The sequence below is a fragment of the Leptosomus discolor genome, chromosome 25, assembly GCF_034619465.1.
Source record: "Leptosomus discolor isolate bLepDis1 chromosome 25, bLepDis1.hap2, whole genome shotgun sequence".
NCBI classification, from domain to species: Eukaryota; Metazoa; Chordata; class Aves; order Leptosomiformes; family Leptosomidae; genus Leptosomus; species Leptosomus discolor.
This window is the reverse complement of record NC_141415.1, coordinates 4,773,056-4,797,628: the sequence shown is the minus strand read 5'-3', so window position 1 is coordinate 4,797,628 and position 24,573 is coordinate 4,773,056. Positions and strand designations below refer to the sequence as shown.

General features: G+C 44.3%; 1 protein-coding gene across 6 annotated transcripts in view; it reads right to left on the bottom strand.

Moving 5' to 3' along the window:
- TANC2 (tetratricopeptide repeat, ankyrin repeat and coiled-coil containing 2) overlaps nt 1–24,573 on the bottom strand; it is a 206,862-nt gene that overhangs the window by 45,832 nt on the left and 136,457 nt on the right. For all 6 annotated transcript variants that reach the window (XM_086477854.1, XM_086477858.1, XM_086477859.1 and 3 more), the window contains 4 exons: nt 17,733–18,014; nt 15,278–15,411; nt 3,867–4,098; nt 567–733 (listed from right to left, as the gene is read on the bottom strand). In XM_086477854.1, the coding sequence (XP_086333980.1) occupies nt 567–733; nt 3,867–4,098; nt 15,278–15,411; nt 17,733–18,014 (815 nt within the window). The remainder of the gene's footprint in view (nt 1–566; nt 734–3,866; nt 4,099–15,277; nt 15,412–17,732; nt 18,015–24,573) is intronic.

Genomic DNA, 24,573 nt, shown 5'->3' with positions numbered 1-24,573 from the left:
GAACAGGCTGAAGGTAAAAACCTGCCCAGCTGCAAACTAAAATAAAAATACTTAAGAACAACCTAAACAACATTCATCTTAGAGCTTCAGCACCTCCTCAAGATAGTCTTCTTTGAGCTGAAAAATGTCTTGGCTTAACGCTGACCCCTCCAGACTGAAACAATCACACCCTCATGCTCTGGGCCACGCAGAAGGGGTATGAAGGTACAAATTCCTTTGCCCTTCCACATGGAGGAGAGGATGTTCTCGAGCAGCACAGGCTGACACACACCCTGCCCGCGTGCTCAGCAAGTAAGGAGCCTTCTGGGACATGAGCTGTCTTACTCAAACAAACTACACTATTTGCTGAAGAACATTTATTGACATGAATAAGCGATGTTGGATTAGATCCATTCAAAGCCGTAGAGTGAGTTTGGGGACATGAATGTAAATCCAAGCACAAGAAAGCCAAAAGGATAACCTGAAATAAAGGGTATTAAGCAAACCCAGATATCCACTAAGATCTTCTTTATCGAAGCCCATCATGCCAACGACACAGCTTAGCACAACTCTTGGTCTCAACATACCTGTAGACTTGTCCTGACTGTCACAACCAGCTTCAGCCAGGAAGGGAATTTTCCAATCATTTTGCTCAGGAATGATACTATGGTGTCTCCATAATCTGGCTTGTGAAATTCAGCCTCATTTAAGCCATCAATTAATATAATGAAATCTTCATCAGGGATCTTCCTCTCTGAGAGAAAGAGAAAAAGCATCTGTTTGAACGGCTAGACACGCGACTATAATGTACTGCAAATTCACTACAGTGTTTTAAAGCATCATCAGATACTGCCAAAGAAGAAAAAAGACACAGCAGCAGCACCTTTCTCACGATACATTAATTGCACATATACACAGCGGTAGGCTCACACATACACAACTGCAATTCTTCTAAAATACGTGTGTCAGTTAAGACACACACAACCGTGATATCCCACAGATAAAACAGCTAATCATGTTTTTAATAATCATCTTTTTAAAAATTACCTCTTCCACAAAGTCCAACGTTATTTGATGTGCATCAGTATCTTTCTGACAAGTTTAAAACTACACATTATTAGCGGTTCTCTACAGTTTCGGTATTAAACTCTCACCTTGATGTCAGCCTGTCTTAATTTTTGCAACTGCTACATGAAGGGTCACCAAGAAATTCACCTCTCCAGCACCTCTAGATCCTTCCAGTTTTGGCATCCGCACTTTGGGCACCGGCTTCTTAATCAACTAAGGTCTGGGCAAGCATTTTGAAACAAATGCAACCTCGATTCACAGGCAAAACAATTCTCTGAGGAATCTGCACGGGTGGGGAAGGTCCTTCAGCATTCTGGAGGTTACAGCCTCTGCTCAGCAGAGACTGTTCAAAACAACTCTGAACTTCCAGTATTGTGAAGGAGTTTGAGCACAAGTCTGTAGCCAAGGCCTCTTTTATAAACGAGTCGGGGGGGGGGAATAAAAAAGACCCTACAAAAAGTAAATCACGGACTTTTTAAACAGTATTTTTTCACTGCTGGTGAATCCAGTAACCAAACTGACGTAACAATGAAGTCAGTGTGTGTACATCAGACACCGAGAGCTGGGTATAGCTTTATTACTAAAGATACAGATTCTTTTCGACTTACACTTTAAGCTCACGTGGTATCTTCTCAAAGGTAATCTTGTCTAGTACACTCCAAACCAGGGGGCAAACGGGACATGTGAGTCTGTCGTTGCCATACGCTATTAACATGTCCTACAGACTCTGATCTGTATAAAGTTTGCTCTCCTTTGTAAAGTACTATGGATAAATCCTGCTACCAAAAAGCTCAGTATTCCCAACAGCAGGTGAGGTTTTCTCTTTGACTTCAAATTGCATAAGGAAATTTTCTATAAAAACCCAGTACAAAATGTTCATCGACGACACGAGCCGTCTCTGCGGTGTTCCAGGGAGAACAGAAATGTGTAAACACCTTGCGCTCGGTACTGCTGAGCATCAAAGTCCCCTCTTGTCTTTGCCTTATGCTACCAAGTTACATTTATTTCCTAACATACTGTTAATATCTGTATGAAAAAACCATATTTTGCATTAAATTACCACAGAACCTTTTCCAGTTAACTTCTCAGTAAGATCACTGGGTACACTAGGAAACACACTTTATGACTCTGAAATCTTGGAATGAATATAGTGCCTGAGTTTTATACCCACATCTCATGTTTCTCATAAAGCCTGAGGGAGAGAAGAGAGAGCAGGGAGGAGGGAAAGAATCAGAACTTTGTTCTCCTATAAATTATTTAGATTCCTTGAGATTTTAAAAAAAATACATATACTTGAGAAACATGAATTTAACTTTCTCAGTGACATTCACCATTAATGGCTGCACAATAATTTTGTCCCAGTAGCATTAAAGCTTCAGCAGCACCTTGTAAAAGACCTGCTGATATATTTACAGAGTCTTAAATGTTATATATTTTAAAACCAATTTCCAGACACTGTTCATTTGGTTACAAAACACTTGGTGCAAATTAGCTTGCCAGCACTCTCGATCAGCAAGGCTGAAAGACGGGAGTCCTGACTGTTGGCTCCACTGGAGCTGTGTCGAGTGCAGAGCCCCAGAGGGGGAAAAAAAAAAAAACTTTTATATAAAATATTTCCACCCCCCACAATTTAGGAGCAGATGGGGGTCAACCTGCTTGGCAAGAAAAATAAGCATCCTCTGAAGTGCTCTAAATGCAAGAGCTGGAATACCTCCCAAGGAGTTACTGTAATAACCACGAATTATTTTCCTTTGGAGCAGCGGTTCCTAAATGTATCTTTTTTTTTTTGCCAGGAGTGTTGGTAGGAAAGAGTAGCCACATTACTCCTACAGTGACATTTCTCCATGCCAGGAAAACCAACTGTTGTTGAGCTGTGCTGGCTCTACGTGTGCTTGGTGCCCGGTGGAACCACGCGCGTTGGACGCAGACGCTGCTGCTCAGAGTTTGGACGCTGTGCTTTGATTTGAACAACAGGGCTTTGAATCTGGTAGAAGGTGCATCCAGTTCACGTTGGCTCCTCCACTGTCATACGTAGGGTGGTAATAGAAAATTAGCTGAACTATTTCTGCAGGCAACTTGCAGCACACCACTTTAACAAACACCGTTCTGCAGGACAAGAGGGTCCTGAACTCTGCAACACTCTGAGAGTTTTCATGGCAACGAGCAAAGATCTTAAATTTAGCGACTGTCACAATGAATTAGTTCTATCTAACAGAGGAAAGAAAGAAAAGGAGACAAAGCCAATGCTGCATTAGAAAAAGCTCTGAAATCCATAATCAGGATAAGGCTTGTTACCAGTTCCCCCAGAAGCTTTACACAGGGTATCTACAGACTTTTATGGTATCAGCTCTTTTAGTCGAAGCTTCAAATTCTCAAAAGCTCACTAAATAATGGCAAGGAAAGAGAAAAACATTCACCCCCTAAACAAATAAATCAGAACACGTTGCCATATGCAGAGCTGTGCATGGAAATTCTTGCTTGTTCTCACCTTCAGAACTGTGAGGCCAGATCTGGGATGTGAGAGAAAGCAAGAGGAGAGAAAGCCAAAGGCACACTGTCATTAGCGTTTCACCCACAGCCCTGAAAGGCACACCAGGAGGAGAGAGGTGGTTAACCCCTCGCTTCCAAACAAGCACCATGGCATATTCTCACCTTCTCCAGACCTCACCTCTTCCCTGCAGCTCTTGAGATGCGACACAGAAGGACTGATCTATGGCCTTGTTTAAATGCCCAGATGCAACTAAGCGGCATTTTAAAAACAGTAATAAAAAACGGCGGGCGGGAGCCCAGGGAAAGCGTCGGGAGTGTCGTTACAATACCTTTGTGCAGATTTTCCAAGGGCTCCAGGACTCCCCTCCGGAAGGAGGCCATGGGATCCTGCACGCAGGACCTCAGGCTGAGCATGCTCTGCAGGTGGGGCTCTCGCAGGAGCTGCTCCCTGTAGGCAACGAACTGCGGCGAGCGGCAGAGCAGGGCGGCCACGTTGTGCACGAACTCTGGCACCAGGCAGGTGTAGGCATTATCAGCTTGGCAGTAGTGATAAGCGACAACCTAGCAGAGAGGAAAAGAAAAAAAAAAGCATCTTCATCAGACGCGAGTCGGGCAAGTTGTTAAAAGCAGCGTTTTTCGTTTGGTGAGTTTGATGTATCCTGGCAGGCGAAGTCTTTAAGAGTAGCGAGCGTTAACTACCTGTGACAAGAATCCAGACGAATCAGTTGCTAAAAACAGGCACTGATCCTGAAAAATGACTGGACCTGCCACTTGAGGAGTAAATGAAATTAAGCTGTAGCTGCTCACAGAGACGGACAGTGACAGCAACCGACATATCTGAAGCGCCGTGCCGAGCAGGGAGCGATCGGATTGTGCTCCGAGCTCTGTTTAAGGACTTGGCGTCAGTAATAACTTGTGATTGTTTTCTCAAACTTATTTTTTATTTGCTGTTTTCAAATGTCAAGCTCTGCAGAAGCAGGCAGAGAGCTGAGTACCTTACAGCAAGGTAGCATCTGCAAACGACAGATTCCTGTGAACGTGGGGGAACGTCAGGCTTACTATACATTACTCATCCACCGTGAGGATCCTGCTCTTCATTCAGAAAATCAATTCAATGAAAAAAAAAAAAAGGAAAAGTTCCTCTTTTCCCAGGTCACCTGATTTTCCAGCTCTTCAGACTCTGCTAGAACCCACTAAATTCTGCCCACTTATTTTAATAAGCAGAAAACCAGTGAGATCTTCTCAGTCCAATCTGCCAACTTTCCCGTTTCTTTTGCAATATAAAAAAAAGGCCCACAAAAATCTCACTCTCCTTATAAAGCACTCGGCAGGGTGCTCCAGCTCCCGTGCTGGCACCAGCCTCCCCGTGGCACTGCCCGGCCATTTGGTGTGAGCCTCTGCCAGGTCAAAATGCTTTTCACCAGCTCCCACTCGCTGGGTTTTCTTTTCAAAAGTCACTGATAGTATCCAAAAATACCCCAGCAAGGCAGGTGGGATGTTTTGCACAAAACCCACCACTACCCTGGAGTGCTGTAGCACAGAATGCAAATATTGCGAAATAAAGCACATTTCTGAACTTGGGAAGCACAATATAACTGAGGACGCTGCGCACACGAGATGGCTGTGGCTTCTCTGGGGGCTGTGTGAGCTCAGGATGAAACGTGGCCCATGGCTGTTGGCCGTGATGAAGGCTTTCTGGCCCTCCACCTGCAAGAACCAGCTCTTGGTTCGCAGCAGGCTCCAAGGCGGACGGGGTGGTGCATCCAGCCTCTGAGCTCCGCCACTGCGAACGACGGTACTGAGAAATGAAAACATCAGGCGTCAGGGTCCTCACACGGTGCTGCCTCAGCATCGGCTTTTAATTTTAAATAGAAATATATGAAATTACCAATGGGGTATAATCCAATAATTTCCTTTCACAGTCAAAATGAGGTGTGATGCATACAGCGATGATAAAGCTAGGTTGTTATTTCAAGCACCAAGCCCTAATACATGGGCTTAAGCTTTAATGGAGACCTCCAAATTCCTAACAGAATTTTTCCTACCAGCCAGTTAAAACATAATGTATTCCCTTAGAGAACAGCACTGGGTAATGTAATAATAAAGGTAGTGATTTCTTTTCAACAATCCTATTTATTTGGGGATTATAACTTGTGGATTCCACAGTACAAAGTTCTTAAGTGGCTGTCCCTTGATATCGGGTTCCCAGTAACAGAAACCAAGTCGCAGAGCTCTTATTTCCTACACCATAGGTGTAGACACAAAAATAAAGTCTCCTTTTTTATGAGAGGCTAGTTAACTTCTTCCAGGAATCTAAAGAGCTGCATCATGGAAAAGGGGACCTGCCTAGTACCCATGAAGTGAACGGTCACTGCTAGATATTGGGACAGACAGTTACAACTCAATTAATTTAAGCCCTTTCACTTACATTCTTTATGCTCGTGCTGGGTTTACTGGCATACTGACTAAGCAGTAGCATAAATGCAACGCTTAATAGGTGGATCTGAAACTAAACTAGTAAGCAATGAAGATTTTGGAAAGGCAACCAAAGGAAAGGCATTACGATGTTCTCAGAAACCCAACTGTGCCAAAACTTCATCTTGATGTTATTTATTCTCTGTGACATTTTCTCTATCTTCAAATCAAAGAGCGACTGCCAAAAGCCAGCGCTGCAAGCCGAGCCTGCTGCTGGAAATCAGGCTCCTCACTTACACAGCCAGAGGTGGGTGGGAAACCGTTTTCTCATCCTGTAAAATTTTTCAAGGTTTCAAAGCTTTTCCCTCCTCTGCCCTTGGGAGTGAGAGCGGGGTTAATGGGAAAAGTGAATGAAAGAGACTTCAGGACAACAATGGGTTGGTGTTGATGGGGCTCATCCCCTGTTCCTTCTCCCCCGTATTAGGTGACACCTCTAACACCCAGACACTAATGCTCTGGGGAAGATCTCTTTCCAATTACTTCACTTTATAAACCTTACTAACTGCTCAAGGCTCCAGCAAGAGGGATGGATTACCATCTCCGCTGCTTAGGATGCTCTCCTAAGATACGCTAGACCATGTCCAGACCCTGCTCTGCACCTGAAATGACCACTCCGTACGCCAGTTGTAATTCTGGGGTGTTATTAGTCTCTCTTCCTCTTGCTCGACTGGGTAAGTCAAGATGTACAACCAAGAAAAAAAAAAAAAAAAAGAACTTGTATAGCCTGGAAATGAACTTTTCATTGAAAAACGTGTGCTCTCAATAAACGCTTCATCTTCCACAAATCGAACTACTTTGCTTTAAAAAACTGCTTGAAAAAGTTCCAACCATCTCTCATCATAAACAAAATCCTTGAATAAAACATTTCATTTTATCTAGAAACTGTACTACAATGAATGAAATCACCAGGGAACAGCATTCTCTTCCAAAGGTATGGGCATGCCTGGATGTTTTGTGACCAGTAAACATTTATTTTTGTCTGAGACAACTGAAGGTGTAATTTTTCTAATCATAGTTTCAATTGGAACGTTGTCATCACACAGCACTAAACACTATAAACACTGAATTGGACTTACAAAACCTTTAAACCTTTATTTCAGCTATCAGGTTTGTTAAAAGATGTTTTCAAAGTTGGAAGCTGAAAAATTCCTTGGTGTAAAGTTTGATTTAATTTAAATCACCAGATTGCAAACATTACATATACAATGCCTATAAGCAATATAACACAAGAGAAGTGGATTTCAACGAAGGATGGGAAAAGTAACACCTAGATCAAGAGAACTGTTCAAAGTATCTGTTTATGTCATTTTTGTAAGGGCTGAGAATGCAGGTTCAACAAGTTGAGCGACTCCACACTGAGAAACCAAGGCATTATGTCATTTATATTAAATATCAAATGCCAAAAGTTACAAAGTTGTATAATTTCCTTTCTTGCTGGAAAGGGACCTTCAAAATAATTCACAGGTGTATGATGCATATTTTACTTCCAGTGATTACCTCCTCTCCTAAAATGATTTAGAGAGTCCAGCTGGCTACGCAGCAAAGAAGTAACATATCATGAGTTTTTGGTAGCCAATTCTTGTAAACATTAATTATGTGTTATAAGGCTTGAGAAACACCAGATGCGGCGAAGGCAGAGCACTGCCTCTAGCAGACCATGGCCAATGTTCCACGTGACCCCATTGTCTCCTGAAGTGGGGTCAAGCACCAAGACTCTCATTTATTCAGAAATGACACAAACTTCATCTTCTTAACTGCTAAAGCAGAATTATGAAAGACCTTATTCATATTCTCTTTAGGTGTTAAATCCAGCATGTCTTCAGGAGTCTCTTCTCCCAACCCTTCCAACACCAGCCATCCTACTCTCTCCTTTCTGCCACAACCACTTCCCATTTCTTCCTTCCTCCAGCCCCACGTAACCTTCCTCCTTCTGCTGTCCTTCCACTTGGGTTCACTCCTTCACCCACCCCTTTCTTGGATGCAGGACTCAGCAACAGTGTCCCATCCTGACGTGCAGATGCCGTACGCCCTTCCTGCAGCTCTCCTCCCCCTGCCAAAATGCTTTTCTAAATCACAGCCATGCAAACTGCACTCCAGATTTCCAAGGCCAAGCTACCGATTTCACCTGCCTTGGGCTCAGCTGAGCAGGTATGGAAGAATTCCATGAAATGAGAAAAAAAGGGAGATTTCCTCATATAGGTCAGGACTAGGAAAACAGCTGCTGGAAGAAAAAGGAAGACATGCCCGTGTTAAAAGCAAAACAGCTATTCCAAGGATAGTGGAAAACACCAGTGGAAGAGGAGGGGAAGAGCTGCATGAATGCAGCAGGAGGAAGAGGCTAGAGAGGGCACAGAGAGCAGGGAAAATGAGGCACAAAAGAGACTGTGTATCACCTATAAAGTACAGAGGGAGAGAAGAGACTGAACTGTGAAAGGGGGAAAAGACAAGAGAGAGAAGGGGGAGAAAATGACATGTCAGGAGAGCCGGGAGATAACAGTAATATGAGAAAGGCTGGAAGGACAGTGTGAACATCAAAGGAGAAAGAGGGGCTGGAGATGGCTCAAGGGAAATAAGTTATTTTTACTTAATAGGACAGGCCAATTTTAAGCAGTTCTCCAACACTATTTGTGAAAAAGAATATCCTCCATTAAGGAAGCATTCCTTTGACATCACGCCTCTGATGTGATTTGTCTCGGCTTCCTTCTGTAAGCGTGTCATGCAAGGAGGCCAGTCTGCCAAACCCTCCTAAAAGGACCAACCTCACAGACCCCTGAGCTCACAGCAACACCCCAGTTCCTCCAGTGCTCTTAAAAGGCTTCAACATTGTATTTCAACAGTATTTCTGCAACTAGTAAGATTTATCTTTTTGACCCATACAAAACAGCTTCGAATAAATTCAGTGTAATGCTCTTACCTGCCAAAATGCCACTTGCCAGGCATAACACTGGTTGCAATAATGTAAATGGAAATCAGCACTGCCGTCTTTTATCCATCGTACGTGACTGTGCACGTATGTGGTGACCCAGTTTACGGGCAATGTTCGTTACTTTTACACAGCCGAGTGTGCCAGTAAATGCCCTCTGAAACTCATTAGCATTGCAGGGCATCGAGCTCAGAAGTAACGAATCCCCCCACCTCTCTGTAAGGTAGGAGCACTCCCTTTCTTTTTACACGCCTGCAGCAACGATAATGACACTTTGGCTTAGGGCTTGGAGGATGGGGAGAAGAGCCTCTGAAGCCACCAGCCGTGCCCAGCATCAGCCGAGTGCACTAATGCAATGGATGTACAGCTCCTCCACCAGCTGCTCTACACGGGGTACGACCCATTAGCGCAGCAGAGCTGGCTTTCAGATCCATTTGTTTAAGTGCTGCTACCACAAGCAACCACACAGCATCCAGAAACCCAAAGAATATAGCTGTTCAATGGGTTATTTAAAACTGTGTGGCCAATCCATTAAAAATCCTCTGTGAATAAAGGATAAAACCTTTGGGGAAAATGGGGAAGGTGACCCTAACCAGAGGGGACACAATTTAGGCTTCTTCCTTTGAGCTGAACTGATCTTACCTTGGACTATCATACCTCTGAATGATGCTGGTGCCCCTTCCTGAAAGGCAAAGGTCACCTAGGACACATATCTGTGGGTCAGTATTTTTCAACATAGGCTAGGGTTGGTGGGAAAGTCTCTCACTTCATTTCTCTGAGGTGAAGGACCAGCTCTGGACAAGCAAGATTGAGTCACACACCCCAGGTATTTAAAAGAAATGTAGACGTGGCACTGAGCGATATGGTTTAGTGGTGGGCTTGGTGTTAGGTTTACAGTTGGACTCTGATCTTAAGGGTCTTTTCCAACTTAAATGATTCTAAGGTCAGGCTCCAGCTGAGAGGCATCAGTCCGGCCGCACTTGGAGGCGGAAAGGCAGTCCTGCAAGGACAGCCACGTGGTGACTCAGTGATGGCCACTCATTTCCCTGGCTCAGAGGAAGTAAAGTCAAGAATTATTTTAATGGATAAAAGATTAAACCGTAAAAAGGCAGAAAAAGCAAGGCGCAACATGGGAGAGGTGTGGAGCGCTGCCTTTTTATGGGATCTTAAGTTTTAAAACCTTACTGCTCTTATTCACAACTTTTTTTTTCCAGTTTCACCTTAGTCGTTCCGTGATATCAGGCAATATGTTTACGAGCACTAAACAGCAGTGGATGGGTTTACAGTTACGTGAAGCTCCGTATTCAGCTATACGTGCAGCTCACCAGGAAAACTGGTACGTATCTATCGCAGCGGAGGAGCCAAGTCTAGCCTGACTCGTTGGCATTGCAGAAAAACTGGCAGCCTGCTCATTGTCGGAGGGCAGACTTGAAATAAATTCAGCAATCCTGCAAACTTATTTCCATAATACATGCATATATATATTAAAACAAAAGACTAACCAAGCAGTTTTGCCAGAAATGCTTATGTTTTATTTGCAAGTGTCAAGACGGGTGTTGCAATGTGAGTGGTTTTATTCATGACTTTTGAGAGTTTGCCAGATTGGGCAAGACAACCGCTCTTGTCCTCCTTCCCTGCAAGTCTCTCTACTCCACGCTACCGTACAAACCTCCACTGAGACAGGGGTGGACGAAAAGCTGCAGAAAAACCTCCCCAGCAAGGACTGCTCCGAAGTCCACCAGTGAGAGCTGGGGTCTGACACACGTCCCCATGCTCCTCACCATGACCGGTGGGAAGTCCATCAGCAGCCACTGCCTCAGCTCCTCCTCAGAGGCGGGAGAAGCTCGTGAGTAGAAAGGAGAAAAGGGGATTGTGCCAGCTCAGTTCCCGGCAAGAAGATTAATGTTACCTTTAAAATTTGGAAATTGATTCACAGAAATCTCTGCTAAGAAGCTATTAACATTGCCATGTATTTAGTATTTTCCTTGCAAGGAATGGAAGGCAAGGCATTTACCTCTTGATGCCTCAAGTTTCCTGGCACAGTTCTTTATCCCTGTTGAAATAACAGCCCTGAACACAATGCCAACCACAACCTTGAACATGACCCTGGTGTGACAGTAAGACTTTGAATTTTCTATTTAAAAAATATTCTCCCTCCACATACCCAGTATGATCACTAGGAGCTAGAACAGGACTTCCAGAACAGACTGGATGCTCCAGGTAAATTATACAAAGGCATTATCATACTTGCAGTATTTTCTCCATTAATCTCTCAAGGCAGAATCACTCTGCTTCCACCTCCAAAATCTGAGTAAGATGGGCTGTTGGGAAGAGAAATGACAGAACGAAAGGAGCCATCTCAATTTTAAGCTCCTTGTTTCCTCTCATACTTTTAGGAGAAACTACTGCAAATCCTGAAAGCATCCAACCCTTCCTACCGTGATCAGTACTCGTACGGCAAAAGACTCCATTTCTGACCAGAGAGAGGGACCGAGACATGAGAACCTCAACAGCCGCCCACCAGGGTCTGGGAAAAAGGGAACTTTGCCCTCTGTTTTTGACGGTTTTTCCTCCTAGGACCCACTAGTGAGGACAGCTTCAGATAACTCTTAAATCAGTTGGATATAGTTTTCCTGGCACAGTTCTTGAAGACAAAAATCACACCTGATACTGGTTTTCTGAATTACCTCATTTCTAAGCATTTTTCTTCTCCATTAGTTTGCTGATGAACACTGAACTAGAAAACATGGACGACTTGAAACTGCTCCCTAAGAATACAACATAATAATGCCCTTTCCCAGCATGGCAAGCCTGAGTGGAGCTCCTGCTAGGCAGTCTTCCCTTACTTATGTCTAAAATTAATGATTTGTTCATCTCTGACAACAAGAGCTAAAAGCAACCCTTGCCCCCAAGAACTTACTGCATGAAAAAGAGGCAGAAAAGTACAACCCTGAACAATCCAGAGGAGGAAAAGCAACTGTTCACCTTTCATTACTGTCATCATAACTTCTGAGTTTTGGGATAAGTGACATTTTCAGAAGGAACGGAGTGGGTGAGAGGGACGGCGTGCTTCCCACCAGCATTCTGGAGCCTGCGCCAACCATTACTTAAGCCTGTTAGTATATCATTAATCTGCTTTCATAATGATTTGCACGTCTCTAGCTCAATGACCACGGCACAACCTGAGAATATCCTGCTGTGCTCAGTGCAAGCAGAGGTGGAACATCTGCACATAGCGTTATCTAGTTCCTCACATGTTTCATATATCTCCTAAAATATTCCTGACTATTGTGGTTGTCCATCACTGTCAACACTTTCTTCCCTACTTCAATTCTGACTCTAGTCTTAACGCAACTATAAACCACACATGTTCAAGAAATACTTTTCCAACCAGACTAACCTACGGGTCAGTCTTCCCTTCACTTCTTTGGACTCTTTTTTCTTCAGCCAGCTGAACAAAAATTGTTTTAATTAGGCCATCAGCAACTGGGTTTTTTTCCACAGCTCCTGTAAAAGAACATGCCTCTCTTCTCTCCCTTCCTCCTGCACCAAAGGACATTCTGCAGTTTGTTTTTTTTTGTTTTTCCCCTTCTTTTCTTTTTTAGATTAGACTCTGGAGAGCCTTTAGTTTATCTATGTAAACTGTCCCCAAGAAAGCCTGTTAGAGAATGTGGCATCAGACATTCAGATTAGGTAGCTAAATTATTTTAACCAACTATTTTTACTATTGTCTACCAAGACATTCAGTGTATTTGCTGTTTAAGAGTCCAGCACCTTCAAAGCCTCTTATGAACAACAAATTCTCATCATCTCTCAAAGACAAGTTAGATGCATGTGATCAAGTTTCTGAATGAGGCGACTGCACACAGAACAAAGAGCTCAGCACTGTTATTTTAATGGATTTTCAATTCTGTTGCCAGGTCAGTAATCCTTTTTCTCCCAGTGTCACTCAGAGACTTCAAAAACCACAGCTGGGGTGGAATAGTCAGTGTTTGTTTTATCTAGGAGGACATCATACGGCATGGTTCTTTCTAAGCAAATCAATTTATCTGCTGTTGACAGCAAGTATTCATCAGCGGTGATGCTGAGTTATACTACTCAGGAGGTTACTAAGAGTGCACTAGGCACACGACTTCCAGCTATCAATTTGACAAACATCCTAACCATTTTATTTGCCTTTATTTCCCTTCCTGAGGCTTGATAATCCATCAAACTTATTGTTCGTAGTGTGCTGCACAGCAGTTCTGGTAAAGGCTCTGATACAATAAAACTAGAATTGTTGTTTATGATAAAGAATCATCAGCAGGAACACGGAGCCAAAAAAAAAATCCACCCCAAAACCTCCTATACTTTCAGAAAAATTTCCCTTTGTGGTAGGAACTGAAGCTCTGAATCAGGATTTAAGTGTGTGCTTTATTTCAGTGCATGGCTTCGTCCAGGCACACGCTGCAGCACTACCTGGAAGACAACCGCATTCCCGAACTGAGAAAGCCAAACACCACCTCGTGACGTATTCCTTCCAGCACCAGCTACCAAAGGACCGTTAGCTGCACAGATCGCTTTTCTTTTAATAGGCAGGGAAACGGAGGCAGGCAGATGAGCTGCTGGTCTCCAAGGATCCCAGCAAGGCTAACGGCAAAGCTGGGAATAGACCCAAGGTCTCCAAATGCTGAATCAAGCCGTGCCGCTGCTGCTCTGACTCATCCCGGGAACTGTTTGCTAAACACTATGAAGCTTTTCAGAAGTTCCGCACGCTGTGTCAGCTATTTGGGTACAAGAAGCGATTCCAAGTACTCTAAGGTCAACTCCTCAGCCTTGGCGTTGATCTTTTCATGAAGGCCTAATGTTTGGAAGCCGGTAACAGTCATTTCTGGAATCTGCCTACATTTACAGTAGTCGAGATTTACTGGGAGATTAACAGCCGTACTAAAGGTCTGTAATCCTGCTGCTAGCACAAGAGGTAGTACATCTTCCCAATGTTCTGACAGCAAAAACCCAGGATTTGTTTTGCAAAAAAATGTTGGCTAGGGGATGAGCAGGGCTTTAAAACCCTTTCTTAAAGGAGTCTGCAGCCAAGGTATAACAACGTATTTGTACTTTATTTTTGGCTATAAAGATTGTTTCTCGCTCTTTTCTCCAGTGATCAGACATGCAAAAAAGCTTCAGCGCATGATCTATGCAGTGGATGTGACAGGCTGTTTGAAAGAGTCATATCCCTTACCTTTTTCAGGAGGAAACTGAAGCTAAAACCGTATCCATTTATCAATTACGTACCCAGCAGGATTACTTAAGCACACAGGGGATGAAAGTTGAGATAGATGAGGTATTTTAAGCAGAGACAGCACACGTTACTGGCCTTTATGGTAGTCTGTAATGCTTCAGATTTGCAAGGAATATGATGACTAATGCATCCTGAACAAAACCAGACCTGGCCAGTGCATTCCTTTCAAGAATTCCACATGGAAGAGGAGACTATCAAGTCTTAATATTTATTTACACAGATATCACACGCTCTCTGCCTTGCCATCTGGGCGCAGCAGAAAAGCAGATAGGACAGGACAGTATCTGGCACAAAACCCCAAGCAAAACACATCCTGGCAACAATTTAGAACAAAGACTTTGCTTGACATTTTCCTCTCCAAAGTGGGAGCAGGCAACAGGAAAGCATTAACTGCTCACATCCTCTCAAAAGGTGTAGGATGAGCAAGCTCCTCAGATTTCAAAGCAATATAATGGCACCTTCCCACCACCACAAAAGTAGGGCTAAATCTCAGTCATACAATAAAATTCAAGCTGTAAATCTCACCTACCATAAGTGACAGCGTTACATACAAAGCACTCTTGCCATAACAGCAAGCGGTTTGTTTATCGCTCCACAGGCTATGGGCTGTTTCGGGGACTTTTCCAAAAACCGCCTCAGCGCACAGGCAGCGGCAACGCTCACGGCCTGCGCCTTTACCCACCGTACGGCACCTGCTCTTTGCAAAATGAAGCACTGGTGAAACACTTGGCAATTTTGTTTTCACTGCTGAAGAAAAATTACAATTATCCCGGTAACTATGTCGTATCGTAACATTTGTAAGGATAAAGTGTGATGGCTGGGAAAGATAAATCATCAGAGCAGAAGGAGAGTGATGGGAATTTCTTTTTACAGAAATAACTTTCCTAGGGTAATAAAACTTGTTCCAGAAGTTTTTCTCTAGACTCTCCCACTAAGCATCCGAATGCACACATTTTCCAGCATACCCAGTGACGTAAGGCAGGAGACCTTCCAACAGGTGCCATTAAAATTGACATTTTCCCAAGGACCAAAAAAAAGTCCCGAGACGAATGTTTCCGTACCTGTGAAGCAAGTCTCCGCATGGCCTCTTCCTGGCGCCGGCGCATTTCGGGAGTCCCCGGGCAGCTCCCGCTGGTGATTGACGAGTGAGCAGAAGGCGGCTGGGTTAAGGGCAGCTCTCGGTTTGCATCCACATCTGTCCCAAGGAAAGAGGTCATGAATTACTCCAGGACAAGCAGGACCCACGTTATTATTACAGACTAGGCAGCTGCTGTTTTCTAGCAGGTCACGCATGGCAGTTAAAATACTTTCCACAAATACTCTGGTTAGGATTTCAGGCAGCAAGAGACTGTGACACCGTCCAGCCAGGCCAGAGGCTTCCCAAGAAACTTTTGGAAGCAGCACTTTTGGGAAGGACAGCTAAGATCAAGTGTTGAGCTTGTCTTACTACTAATCTCCTCCACTCCGATTTCATTGGCTTTAAAATAATCAGAATAATCGAGTAAATTATGTGCTCTCGAAGGTATGTTCTCTCTTCAAGTTTGGTACATTTTAGTGCAGCGCTTCCCTAACGCCGCAGCTCTGCCAACAGGTCTTCCTTCGTTGTGAACAATCGCTGGTTAATTTGATTCTGAGTCTTTCTTCGCTGAAGACAGACAATTTTTCCGAATTATATGCCTATTTTACAACATAAAGAAATGGAGAGCCACAGCTAACATAGCCATCTGAAGCCCATTAATGTAAACAGAGGAAGAGAAACAGGAGTAGGACCAGGATCTGCAAAAGGCTTGCGAGCAAATAATGAATTATACTGCAACCATCTCTGTCAGGTTTAACTGCTTTCTATTGCGTTTTAGCGGTTCCTCTTGCCTGGCAAAGCAGGAATTGGCTTTACCACTAGATTGCCACAACAGTCCACTCCCCCGGCCTCTGCAGATAACATTTTCAAACCCCTCTTATTTTCACTCATAGGTACTCTGTATACAGAGTATTTTTGAATGATGCTAAGTCGTGCAGTACTTGATGATGCCCAATTACCCATTTCTTTATTTTAGGAATGTTTTAAAAGCAAAGTCCTCGTAAGTGCAGCCAGTACCAGCAGAGGATTTTCCTGAATGGATTGCTGCAATGCATCCTTGAGTTTGACTTGAAATCATAATGCAAACAATGACCCATTTAATGGCAAACAACAAAGGAGGACGCCTACTGCCTACATAATTAAACCCCGAGTCTATTAGTAATGAAGCACGTTCTTGATTTTGAGCATGCAACACCACCTTCACCTGTATTATTTTTCTGAGGCAGGAATTAAGAGTATGAGGCTGTATTTATGCCAGTTTACTAATGCTCACAGCACAACTGCTGTAGTATTTTCAGGTCACCTATCAGCATTTATTATGAAACACAGATTTTACTAAGCATATTAGATTTATTCTTTTTCCCCAGCATGTGAAAAAAAAATAAATCAAAGAAACTTGCAGAATAATTATTATCTTCTCTAGCTAGACCAAGCCTTGTGATCTCTTTAGGAACTAAAGTCAAACTAGTTGACTGGTTCTGAAGGTCTCCATCCCAATAACTAACACGGAGGAATCATTCAGCTTTCAACTCCACGGACAAACCAGACTGCCGACGGAACAACGGTGCGTTAGGTGTGACCAAGGATCTTCATCACCTTCTCATTTAAACTATGCAAGCTTTTAGTCAAAAAACAGTTAAGTACAGTGGTCTCTTTCATCTCCACAATCCCTCTAAGCAGACTGGGGAGACATACAGTTGGTGCACTGCAGAGCTGCAGTTAAAATATAGAAACAAGCCCTGCCCTTCACTACGCATTGCTCATTTAGCTCTGACACGTGACACTATTCAACATTCGGTGACATTTCAGATATTTCGACACGGCTAAGAGCACTGCATTCCAGTAAACAGATTTAGCTACAGTTTCATTGAGATACAGTGACCTAGATCCTTAAAGATACCTTTAGGTACCTAACCTAGTATTTTTAGTCCTGTCTTATTCACTTACTGAGGGCTGGATGATTTTAAAATGTTGTCATCCCCACCTGCAAACATGTCAGCACAGAGTGATGTGAATTGGATGGGACCACAAAAGGCAGAGCAATCCTGGGTGTTGAGCCTACATGGGCTTGCGACCCACCCTAAGCATTTATGCCATGATAAACCGAGATAAACACACCACGTGGGGAGGAGAATGCACCGGCATGGGTTTGTAATAATGGAATACGGGCAGTTAGAATGGGAGTCTTCCCAATTGGAGAAAATCTGTGATGTTTCTAAGTCAGAGAAACAAGAGACAGACTATTTTGGCTCTTCAAAAAGTAGATTTGGAACAGGAGCAGTATAAATATTGCTGACAGGCGCCTCCTTGGCTTGGCAACAACAACTAAGCTGACTTCTTGGGCCTGAAGAGGAATCTGATCTTTTCAGCCAAAACCATTATCAAAGCTGATGGAAAAGGCCTCTGATTTTTGAAGATCTGTGTTCTGCTGTACTTACGTTTCGGAGAGGCATGTGGGCTATCAGAAGCAATCTGTCTCATTCGGGTGCCGTGGCAGCTGAGCGCCACCAGTCTGGAGATGATGGCGGTTTTCCCAAAGCCGATGTTCCCGACGATCACTACACCTCGGTTGACGCTGGTGTTTGAACTCTGCAGCTGCGCATCTATCTCATGGAACACCCAGTCCCGGCCAACGAAGACCGACTCGGTGGTGATGCTGGGCACCTCGAAGAGCAGTGGCTTCAGAGAGATGTCGGGAGGTCTGTAAGGTGCGAAGCGTACTATAAAGAAGAAACACAGGGAAAGAACATAACCATCAATGCTAGCAGTAAAGCTATAGTCCGGAAATCGCTGTTTAATCTTCCTTTGAAATCTTTTCACTGCAAAAGGTGAAAAAAATACTAGCTTGTTTGTTACCCGCAGGTTTGTTGTTAAAAACATCTGGCTCATTCATAGCCTTTTCCACCAAAGGAGAATTGTACAGGAAGAAGTAGTTTACAGCTAGGGCAAGTATAGCTGCAGAAATTAAATTTGTTGCTCACAGTCACCACAATTAAAGGCCCTGCCACAGGCAGAACGGTATGCTTTCCAAGGCAGTACCCCGTGACACAGTATTGTGTGTCTGTTCCATACACAGACTCACAGAATGTCAGGGGTTGGGAAGGACCTTGAAAGATCATCGAGTCCAACCCCCTGCCAGAGCAGGACCACCCAGAGCAGGTCCCACAGGAACACATCCAGGCAGGTTTTGAATGTCTCCAGGGAAGGAGACTCCGCCACCTCTCTGGGCAGCCTGTTCCAGGGCTCTGCCACCCTCACAGGGAAAAAGTTTTTCCTTATGTTCATGTGGAACCTCCTGTGCTCCAGCTTGCACCCGTTGCCCCTCGTCCTATCACAGATACATCCATATACGTAGGTATATAACGTCTGTTTGCCTGTTCAATGCAGTGAGCGCAAAAAAAATCATAGCACTTAGAAGCGTTAAATCAATCTAAGCAAATTTATTTCAACTCTTCTAAAGTCTGTAACTAAAATCAGATTGCTGATAGGATTTTCTTGTACGGCGATTAAAACGTTTTCCCTTTTTGCAAGGAAAAGCGGCACTGCAAGCAACGTAAAGTGAACAAGGAGTGAAGAAATACCTCCAACGGATCACGTATGCTGGTGCAATGCTAACACCTAAAGCCACATTTATCAATCGCCTCACTTTTACCATTTTTTTATGCATTACATTATAATAAAATGTACAACTAATCCCAAACCAGCCTTAAAACTTTTTCAGGAACGTTGCGGGGTGGAGGGAGAGGACATTTGCTGTTCTTTCCATTCAACACAAGGTATCTAGGGACATCCACCTAAAAAGAGTAACGATGCACAGATCCGGTGCAAAGATGCTATTACAAAGACCAACTCATACGGTGTGTTCTGCCTTTGAGATCTGTAACTAGGAGATGATATACATAAATCTATAAAAAAAATTTTAAAAGTGATGGAAGCACTTTGTGCCAGCAAAGACAGTTGCTGGATCTTCCCACCTTACCACCAAAAAGGTTTCTCAATTAAAAGCTTTCGGAAGGTGGCCACAGACAGCGGGTGACTCCCACTCAGCGGGAGGTTAGTCACACTGTGGGCTTTAGCTGCAAACTTTGAATTTTATAACACAATTCCTTCAGGTCAGGGCGAAGTGACATGGATGGAGCTACATCCATGGGACGCAATTTCAGACCGGGACCCGGTACAGCAGCTCTAAACACACCTTCCAACTGCAGAACATGGCTTGTACTTGACATTCAAGATGGGTACCTAAGCTGATGTGGGAAGCTGTGGAAGGTTTGAGCTGTGGATCACAGACACTGAATTTGATTTGTCTGGTGATCACGCTGCGCGCTGCAAACGAAAACAACCATACAAAATCTAGATGTCTTCATTGCATATTTTAAAAGAAATCCCATGAAGCCACAGGGGAGGAGTTCCCCGAGCAGGGCTGCAGACAGATTTAAGTAAAAAAACTATCCGTTGTTCAGTGTTACCTCTTGGCACAATCACACTCCCCACCATTTACATTAGCTGCTTCCAGTGGAGACCATTTGGTTTCTCTGAAGTTTTAAGAGCCCTCAGACACTTAAAAAGCACAAACATCGCTCAGCAACTGCTGACAACTATCATTGCTTCACCCGCTCACCCTCTGCTGTGGACGTGGGGGTGGTGGTTTAACCCCCACGCAGACCCCCTGATCTGGCCTGAAGTACCTCGGGGGCACCAGGCTTTGTACTGAACTCATCGAAAACAGTTTATCAAAATACAACAGTGGGATGTTTCATCTATGTGGGAAGAGGTTACAGATGTTCTACCACCCCAAAGACCTTACTGTAACCATGAACCGACAGGTTCTGAACCGACCAGCGTGCTGTGTCAAGCTCTGCACGTCGGGATGAGCTCTGCTCCCAGGCCGTGCAATGAATCCCTCTGGAAGCTACGAACCATGCCGGTGCCAGGTCCCTCCCAGTCCCTCCAGCCGCCTCCCTCCCTCTGAACCAGTCCAGCAGCAGAAGAGCTGCTCCCCTGGACTCCGAGGCTCTGCAGTCTCTGCCCCCAGCACGGCCCTGTTCCTGCGCCCTGACTCCATCACTGCACTGGGACCCTCCCCAGACAAGCGCTGAACTGATGCCCATGGCTCAGATCACCTTGAAACCCTTCACAGACCTGATCAGGGAGCTGATCCATTAAATTAGAGCTGACAAAGGGGCTGAGATTTAATGTTACATCACACACGCCTAAGGAAAATAGCTTATATTTTAAAATGTTAGGTATTTTGAATTTCCTTTTTTTTTTTTTAAACTGATACAGAAAACGCTGCAGACAGGAGCTGTATTTTTATTCCCACTTGAAAATGGTGAATGTGCTTTAAATTTATCCCAGGGTGGAGATGGCTTTTGAATTGCATGAGCTCACAAGCAGCTCGTTTTGATTCCCCTCGCTGGGGTCTGTGACGTGAGCGCAGCGGGATGTGCTGGCACGGGAAGGTGCTGGAGAAGCAAAATCGCTGGTGGTGGGAGGGGACGAGGCAGCGAGGCTGCTGCAGCCAGCGGTGCCGAGGCAGCCCCGGGGCCGTGCGTCCCCACGTCCCCATCGCAGCTCCGGGCTGTAGCAGCACCAGGCTGGCTCTCGGCGTCAGCAGGGCTGACGGGCTCCCCACCAGAGGACGGCACATTGCACGGGCGGCAGCACACAGGCGGGGCAGAGGGAACCAGCTGTTACCGTCCAACCGATGCAAATGAAGCGTTCCAGCAGTGCATCTGAGGAGAGCAATTTTTTGTTTGCATTATGCCACCCACACGATATATAGAAAATCAAGTAAGAAAAAAATATTAAAAAAATGGAAAGACTCCATTTGGAAAACATCAAGCTAGGGTTTATGCTTGATAAGCTGCAGCTTTATGTTACTTGTGCGTGTACGTATATACGTGACCTGTTGTGTTAGTGAGTGAAAACGTACAATAACCCTATTCTGAACGCCAGAGGTCTAACGGGTACCAAATGGTCTCGGGAGCTAATGCAGACACGAGGCTGATTAAATGTAAAGGCTGTGGGATCCACTAAGCTCCTGCTTTACATGGTGGACACCTGGACTCAAACCTCGGTTTCTTTTCAGAGGTGCAAACGGCTTTGAGGCTGCGTGACGCCTACACCTTTGACGCATCCAGACAAAGGACATCCTAAAGACTGGTCTTCATTCAAGTGGAGGAGAACATGCACGTCTCGGTTGTCACCTGGGAATAGCATATCCTGTCCTAAAAAGGCTTAACAAAACCCACTTATCTACCTATATATCTAACCTTTCTGCCCCTCCAGACCTTCCAACACTACCAGGCACTAACCACAGCAGAGTAAATCTCTTCTGCCAAGACATTTCACAACTTCAGGCTTCATTCCAGAGCCCTGGAACACGTTGCCCAGGGAGGTTGTGCAGTCTCCTTCTCTGGAAATAATTCAACCCCCTCCTGGATGCAATCCTCTGTGACCTGCTCTAGGTGAACCTGCTTGGGCAGAGGGGCTGGACTAGATGATCTCCAGAGGTCCCTTCCAACCCCTGTCATTCTGCAATTCTGTGTGATTCTGTGATTCGTGACCTCAGAGGGCAGGGGATGCTGTTAAGCATCTCACCATTAAGAAAACACCCAGTGCCATGTCAGTTTGGACATGAGTGCTGAGAACATGCCTTTTGTCCCACCAGCCCCCAAAATCACCTCCTCATGCCAGCAGAAGACATTTTATTTCACCACACGGTCTTTGGAAGACAAATGCACCATGAACGCTTTCCTAGCTGGACTGTCAAAAACGTTTATGAATAATTTAAGACTGCCATAATCACTAATTCCCGATACCGCCTACTGAACCACACCAAAACCTTCCTGTGACTATTTATTCCACAACCCCCAGCAGCCAGCGGTTCCCAGGCACAGGCAGGCAAGGCACAAACTCGGGGGAAGACCCCAGAGCCCCAGGGAATTTTTTGACTCTTTTCGGAGTTGAAAAAATGCCCCACATCCCTCTGGCTCTCCTTTCCTTGCGAAGGGAGGCTGCACCAGACCTTCAATATTTGGGGCAGAAATTAATTAAAGGATAAGCTAATGGAAAGGGCTCTGAAAAAGAGGGTAAGAAGGGTCAGAAGTATCAGGTGAGGATGTGCACATGCAGTTTGGATGAACCCTATTAGCCACTTGACTGTGGTATTTGTGAAAATCAAAGTATGTGAACCAAAGTATGCCGTCCCACCCTTAAAAACTTGTCAAACAGTTGCTGGGTTTTATATTCCTTTTTAATGAAGCATTTTATAGAACTTAAGCCAGAGCACCACAGAAATACCCAGAACTTCTGATAATATCTTAGTATAAATTGAACACATACTTTTCCTGGAAATTAGCGTGTGGAGTGGGACTGAACGAGGTTTGGTAGCGTAAAATTTTCATGAGAGTTGATGAAATACGGTGCAAACTTCTGCAGAGCCCAAGCAATAAATTCAAATCCCAAGCTGAAACGCTGCCTTCTATACCCATCCCAGCTCTTCTTTGTGGCTGAAAACTTCAAATAAATCAAACCAAAGCTGGTTGTATCATGCGCCCGACTGAAAAAAAGCCGTTGGGCTGAAAACGAGCAGGAGCGAAGTCAGAGAAAGGCCCATCCTGCTTTACCACGTAGGTCACCCTCCGCTACACAAAGGGAATTTTTAGTTATTTTAGGTGTTGAAAGACTCTAAAAGGCCTGTTCAGAAATGATTGGTTTTACAGACCCTCCTCTCTTCAAACATGATTTTTTTTCTCAGCTACGCTGGCAATCAGCATCCACAGCTCATTAGTTGTTTTGTTCCAGATGCGTTTTGTTGCCATTTTGGTATCCCCTGCTGGAAGGTACATCTCGCTGCCCAGAGAGAGCCCTCGCAGGGCTAAGCTGCGTAGCCTGTTAATGCCCATGTGTTGAGAGGAAGCCCAGGTCAGAAGCGCTTTAATATTTATTACAATGAAATGGGGTCCTGAATAACACAGGATCAATCAGCATCTGCTGTGCCCTTCATTAAGTAAGAATCCATAAATTAGCCAAATGTCTGAGTTTATCTCCTTTACTTGCTTTAGACTGCAACTTCTTTCAAGTGTCTTATTAAACACACACATCCAGCAGGATGAAACCAGCGCCTGTTTTTCACAGACCATGTGCCTAAAAAGGCTAAACTATTTTTTAGCGTTTTTAAGAAATGCATGAAACTCTCTTACCCAAAAAATGACAATATTAAAAACATACATGAGGAAAAAAAACCCCAGAAAATTCTAAGAGGCAGTTCAAGGAAAGCATGCTACTGCCATAATGCTTATAAACAATATATTGGCGGAGTCTGGGCCATCCTCTCCTCCACTCCAAACCTCACCAAGGCTCTTCACGCCCTGTATCAGCGCTGACGTTCGCTTTTTGGAGAGAAAAAACGATGATGGCAACAGTCGGGGTGTTCTAGTCCCACATAATTTGGCTGCAAATCGCAGAAGCAAAAATTGCGTTCACCAGCCGATTAAAAACCTGCCGCTGGTACAAACAGCAGCCACGCTCTTAGCCCTTGGGATCGCTCAGTCACTTCCCTGGTTAAAATAACTGATTTAACAAAAAATTAGCAGAGACAGGCTCCCATTTAGTGTCTCTGCACTGGGATTCTTGAACACTGGGATCAAATCAGTGGGCTGTAATGTCTCCCCCTGACACAGGGCCAGGAATTGCCTCGCTATTTCAGCCCAGAGCCAAGACTAAGAGATATTAAAGTTAAACCCAAGTTTAGGATTTCCAGTCAGAGCAAAGAGCTGGTGATTATAACAGCCCAGATCGACACAATTTCACAGTAATATCTGCAACATGTAGTATTTGTGGGGGGACACCCCCCTCCCTAATATTCAATGAAACGAAAATATTTCCAAATAGTGGTGGTGCGGTTTCTTCACAGCCTCTTCTTCTCCCTCTCTTTAAAAATAGCATGGCACCTCAACTAAGGATCAGAAGTAAATTCCAAAAAATTGAAACGCTGCTGCTGCTCTCATGCAAGCTTCACAAAAAAGGGGGGAAAAAAAAAAGAACAAAAAGAAGAAAGAAAATATGTAGTGCTACATGGTTTTTGAAAGTGTGTCTGGAAAACAATTTGATTCTGTTCCTACAATAAAGTTTAATGTTTTGGATGCAATCACTGCAAATTACGAAGCCTTGGCAAGCTGCTCCCTCCGAACATATGGAAATTTTGCCTGTCAAACTTTGCCTTCTTCACTTACTGCCTGCTAATACATTTTTATAACTGCCTCACCAGCCAGT